Below are 6000 nucleotides of genomic sequence, written 5' to 3' on the forward strand. Positions count from 1 at the left end.
GTATTTGGAGTGTTTGATCTATTTCTTTTCAAAAATGCCATGAATATCTTTATAGGGACTGCATTGAATCTGTATTATGCATTGGGGAAGTACTGCCATTTTTATCATATTAATTCTCCCAATCCATGAGCAGGGGATTTTTTTATTTTCTTGTATCATTTTTATTTTTTGAAGTAGGGTTTTATATTTTTATTTGTATAGGTATTTCACCTCTTAAATTAAGCTGATTCTGAGGTACTTGATTTTCTGAGGCACAGTTGTGACCGGGAGTTTTAAAAATCTCTCTCTTTTTTTCATTATTTCCTATATATAGGAAAGCCATGGACTTTTGCATATTAATTTTGTAGCTTACCATTTTACTATACAAATTATGTTCTTTTCTGGGAGTTTTTTGGTAGAGTCTTTAGGATTTTCTAAATATAGTATCATGTTGTGTGCAAATAGTGAGAGGTTGGTATCTTCTTTTCCTATCTGGTTGCTCCTGATATCACTTTCTTGCCAAATTGCTATAGCAATACTTCAAATACCATATTGAATAGAAAGGGTGAGGGTAACTTTGTTTTGTTTCTGCTCTTACAGGGAAGGATTTTAGTTTTTTCCCATTAAGTATAATGTTTGCTATGGCTTGTGGTAAACGGCTATGTTTATGTAAAGAAACTCATTTTGTTGAGAGTTTTTATCACAAAGAGATGCTGGATCTTGTCAAATGCTTTCTATGAATCTATTGCTATGATTTATTTTTTCTTTTATTGAAATAGTGTATTATTTTGATTGACTTGCATATGTTAAACTATCCTTGCATACCTGAGATGAATCCTACTTAGTCATGATGTACAATCTTTTTGATGAATTGTTGGATTCTGTTTGGTAGAATTTTGTTGAGAAACTTTAAATCTGTGTTTATCAAGGATATAGGTCTTTAATTCTCTTTTTTGGTGGTGTTTCTGGCAGCTTATGGTATCAGGGTGCTGTTTGCTTCATAGAAACTGTTTGGCGTGTTTTCCTTTTGTCAATTTCCTGGAGAAACCTGAAAAGGATTTGCTTTTGGTCCTCTTTAAAGGTTTGAAAGAATTAACTAGTGAATCACCTGGTTATATGCTTTTGTCTTGGGGAAGAATTTTGATTACCATTTCAATTTCTTCAATAGTTCTAGGTCTGTTTTGGTATTTCAAATCATGTTGGTTCAGCCTTGCGAGGTTATAGGAGTCCTAGGATTTATCCATTTCTTGGAGGTTCTCTCTTTTTGTGAAACAAAGATTGTCAAAGTAATCTCTGATGATCCTTTGAAATTCTGTGGTGTTTGTTGTGATGTCCCCACTTTCATTTCTGATTAGGTTTGTTAGGGTTAGGGTTTATTTTTTCAAAGAAACAGCTCTTGGTTTCATTTATGTTTTCGGTTGTTTTGGGGGATTCCAGTTCATTCATTTCTGTTCTATGTTTTATTATTTATTTATCCTGCTTGTTTTGGACTCCTTTTGTTGGTCATTTTCCAGTTTCTCAAGTTGTGCAGTCAAGTAATTTATGCAGGCCCCCTTTTTTGATGAATGCTTGCATAGCTATGAATTTTCCTCTTACCAGTGCTTTTACTGTGTGCACAAGTTCTGGTAGGTTGTGTCTTCATTCTTGTTTGTTTCCAGGAATCTTTTTAGTTTCTCTTTGATTTTCTTTCTGACCATTGGTTGTTAACTAATGAACTACTTAATTTCCTGGTGTTTGAGTTGATTTTCCATTTCGGTTTGTGATTAACTTCTGCTTTGAGTATATCATGGTCTAAGGAGATAGTTGGGATGATTTCTATGCTCTTGACTTTGTGGAGGTGTTTTGTGTCCCAGTATGATATGGTCTGTTGTGGAGAATGTCCCATGTGCAATGGAGAAGAATGTATATTTGGCTTTTTAAGGATGAAAACAAAAGAAAACAATATATATATTAACCCACTCTCTTCCATTTATTCCTTTAAAGTAAGCATTTTTCTACTGAGTTTTAGTTTAGTTGATTTATTGAGAAGCTACAAAATGGTGTTGAACTCTGAACAAAAGAAACTTCACAGAATATGATCCTACCCTCCTAATAGGTGGCTTCACCATGAGGAGCTTTCTCATATCCTCTTACAGGTTCCAAGAAGACAAACCAGCCATTAAGACATCTCTGTGGGACCATTGGGAATCCTTTAAAGTGGAAGCCTATCATTTGACCTTTCTCAGAGATAAAGATGCCTTTCTGTGTTGAGGCTACTGACCCTTTCTCTCTCACCCCTAGGCATTTAGATCCTGTCTCCTGCTTACACTTCTACTGGCTTCCTCCTGCAAGAGTTATCCTGTCACTCTTCAAAGCGTCCACACCTGACACTTGCATCAAGTTATCAGATCCAAAGTGACATATCAGACCTGGAGATGGCACAGGTGCCCATAGCTGAGGAAGAGCATGGCCTCTTCTCAGTTTCCTTTTGTTTATTCACCTTTTTCAATCACACTTATCCTGCTCCCCATCTTTTCTTGTGATGCTAATTACTGAGGGGGAGGAGAAGATGGTGAAAGAGAATGCAGAATAGGAGGACATGGAGAGAGAGGAGGAAGTGGAAGAGGAGGATAGAGGGAGGAAGAGGGAAAAGAAAAGGAAGAGGGAGAGAAGGGGGAGGAGAAAGTGGAGGAGAAGGAGAGAAGAAGTAAGAGGAGGAAGAATGGGAAGAAGGAGAAGATGGGGAGGAGGAAAAAGAGGAGGAGAACCAGGAAATCAGGAAATTCCTCCTCTTGTGACCTTGAATTCTCCTCCAGAGTCCTCTGAACCTCCTGTCCTCCAGCCCATCTTTGGACACATCAGATGAAGGTTCCAGTCGCCAAGAAGAGAAGGATGCCGGTTCCTTGCTGATATCACCACCCACTGAATATTGGTTTGAAGATCCAATATATGAGAAGGTGACAGAATTGGTGCGATTCATGATCCTCAAGTATCGAATGAAGGAGATCGTCACAAAGGAGGAAATGCTGAAGGTTGTCATTAAAAATTACAAGAAGCGATTTCCTTTGATCTTTAAGAAAGCTTCCAAGTGCTTAGAGGTGATCTCTGGCATTGATGTGAAGGAAGTGAACCCCACTATCCACTCTTATGTCCTTATAAATACACTTAGTCTCACTTATGATGACTGTCTCAATGACCCTAACATTATGCCTAAAAATGGTCTCCTGACAATCATCCTGGGTGTTATCATCATAGAGGGCGACTGTGCCCCTGAGGAAAGTATTTGGGACTTCCTTGATATCATTGGGGTTCATGTTGAGAGGGAGCACTTCATTTATGGGGACCCCAAGCAGCTCCTTACGAGGGATTGGGTCCTGGATAATTACCTGGAGTACCGTCAGGTGCTTAATAGTGATCCTCCACAGTATGAATTCCTGTGGGGCCCAAGAGCTTATGCTGAAATTAAAAAGAAAACCGTTATGGAATTTTTGATTAAGATAAAAGTGATTGACCCTATTTCCTTCTCATTCTGGTATGAGAAGCTCTTAAAAGATGAGGAAAAGTAAGTTGGATTTTTCAGTGGCTCCAAAGATAGCATTACTGCCATACTCATTGTAAATATTGGTCGGGTTCTTCTACCCCAACTGAAGAATGAGCCTCCAAGTGAATTTACTTTGAGAAGCAGTAAATATTCTAAGTAGAACAGGGTCAAGTTCAGGCTAGGGAGAACAGCATGTATAACAATGTGTTACTGTTCTGAATAGATGATTTTTTCCTTTTTGTATTTTTACTGTTCCTTTGTTTACCAACTTTAGAATTCAAATTTATGAGTGACACTGTTTACACATTTATTGTCTTGTTTATCAATTTAAGACTATATTATTTTAATACTACATTTTATTGAGGTATTGTCATTTGCAATACAGTCAATGATAGTTTCATGCATACCTTGTTCAAACACCACACCCACCACCAAGTGCCTGCTTCCCTCCACTAATTTTCCAAAGGCATCTCTCATCCTCCTCTCTTCCTCCACCCGAGATAAACTCAGTTAGTTCCGTTGACAGTTCTCAAGTTCTGTCGCCTTTGGCTGTTTGTTGCTGCTTTGCTATGTATTTTCATCCCACATATGAGAGAGCATTTCATATCTGTCCCTTTCATTTTGACTGGCTTCATTCAGTATGATAATAGGTATGGATATGAAACAAATTGGTAGGCCTTTCATTTAATTGTATTCCAGAGGTGCAAAGATATCTTGAGTCTCTGGAACAAGATAACATGGGAATGGATTGGGAATATCCATGGAAATGTAAAAGAATTCAGCAGAAAGTAGAAAAAAATGTGTAAAATACGATTAAGTTTTGGATATCCTTAACAATTTATATCTATTATGTAAAATTAAAAGCTGTATAACTGGATTTACTTGGTTTGTTCAAGTTAATTTTATTAAGTGAAACACCTTGCACACTGACATTTTATTTGTTAAACACTAATGAATATTTGCTCTATATAAACCACTATGTTAACAGAGGAAGTACTAAAATAAGCAAGACACGTCCCCATCCATAAAATGATGGAGGCTAGGAGAAGTTCTATCCGGAAGATGGTAAGATGTATTCACTACCTACAGAAAGAGTGAAAATAAGGAATTAAGAGGTGAAATTCCAGATGTGAGAAGTCAGGTTGAAATTCCCTGTCTGGACCCCTTGTTTTTCACAGATAAATCAGATCATCTGGTATTTTTGTAGATCTGTGAGGTCATCTATTATTCTTCCTCTGGCTTGTTTCACGTAACATGATACCTTCCGATTCCATCCAAGTTGCAACAAATTCAATCTATACAACTTTATATATTCATCTGTTCTACATTTGGGTTCTTTCTGGTTCTTTCTGACTATTTTACTAAGGACAACAATGAACAGAGGCATGTGCATATCTTTTAAAGGTAATATTTTTGTGTTTTGGGAGTATGTGCAAGAACATTCATCTGTTCTACATTTGGGTTCTTTTTGGCTTTTTTCAAAGGACAAAAAAGAACATAGGCACGTGAATATCTTTTAAAGTTAATATTTTTGGTTTGGGGGTATGTGCAAGAAGTCAAATATTGGTCATATGAAAGCTCTATTCTTAGTTTTTGAAAACTACGCATACTTTTTCCTATAGAGGGTGAACAAGACAGAATTCTTACCAGCAGTGAATGAGGAGTGCATTTTCTTTTACTACATCCTTGTCAATATAAGTTATTTCCAGTCTTTTTGACTAATGGTAGATGATCTCTCATTGTCATTTTGGATTACATTTTCCTAACAAGTGACAACACTTTTTTTCATATGTGTACTGGAAATCTGTGTCCCTTTCCTGGCAATATTTATTTATGTCCTCTTCAAATGGGATTATTTGATGGAGCTGTTCTTTGTTATTAAGCCTTGTGAATGCTTTATGTATGTGGGACATTAGCCAATTATCTTATGTGTGGTGTGCAAATATTTTCTTTGAAAGACAACCCTTTGGCTTTGGGCTGCAGAAAAGAAAGCCAAATGAGGTTAGGAGGAGAATAATGTGTTTTAGTGGAAGTCACATAAGGACATTGATGGAGGATCTTGGGCACTTTGGTCGTGTTGAGGTGTTATAACTGTGTATACCAAAATCATGACTGTTAACACTATTATTAAAAAGTTGAAATACTTTGAACCAAGTCATTGAGGCTTTGGGAAATTTAAATTCCTTTTGTGGGAGTTAATGCTAAATTAAACTGTCGGAGGTGGTAGGAACCAGACACTCAGTGTGATGTGGATGTGACAGAAAAGTATAGAATGGAAAACTGCTTAGTTACTTTTGGACTATAGGTAAACCAAAGAATTCTCCATATGGACAGGAATCCTGAACTCTTATAGCAACTGAACATAGCATGAACTGTGTTTCTATAAACATAAACTGCAATATCCTCGAGACTAGCATGACACTCTCTTGAAGTGGTTCTAAGAAATCATTAGATTGTCCCTCTTCACTGAACTGAGAGCCATAACCCACTATATTAAGATG

General features: G+C 36.9%; 1 protein-coding gene across 2 annotated transcripts in view; it reads left to right on the forward strand.

Annotated features, from left to right (window-relative positions):
* Nucleotides 1-3987, forward strand: part of LOC130038444 (melanoma-associated antigen 10-like) — a 205757-nt gene extending 201770 nt beyond the window's left edge. For both annotated transcript variants that reach the window (XM_056130330.1, XM_056130331.1), the window contains 2 exons: nucleotides 2260-2402; nucleotides 2775-3987. In XM_056130330.1, the coding sequence (XP_055986305.1) occupies nucleotides 2394-2402; nucleotides 2775-3524 (759 nt within the window). In that variant the 5' untranslated portion in view covers nucleotides 2260-2393 and the 3' untranslated portion in view covers nucleotides 3525-3987. The remainder of the gene's footprint in view (nucleotides 1-2259; nucleotides 2403-2774) is intronic.
* Nucleotides 3988-6000: the final 2013 nt, after the last annotated feature.

Source organism: Sorex fumeus, unplaced genomic scaffold (assembly GCF_029834395.1).
Source record: "Sorex fumeus unplaced genomic scaffold, SorFum_2.1 ptg000075l, whole genome shotgun sequence".
Taxonomy (NCBI): domain Eukaryota; kingdom Metazoa; phylum Chordata; class Mammalia; order Eulipotyphla; family Soricidae; genus Sorex; species Sorex fumeus.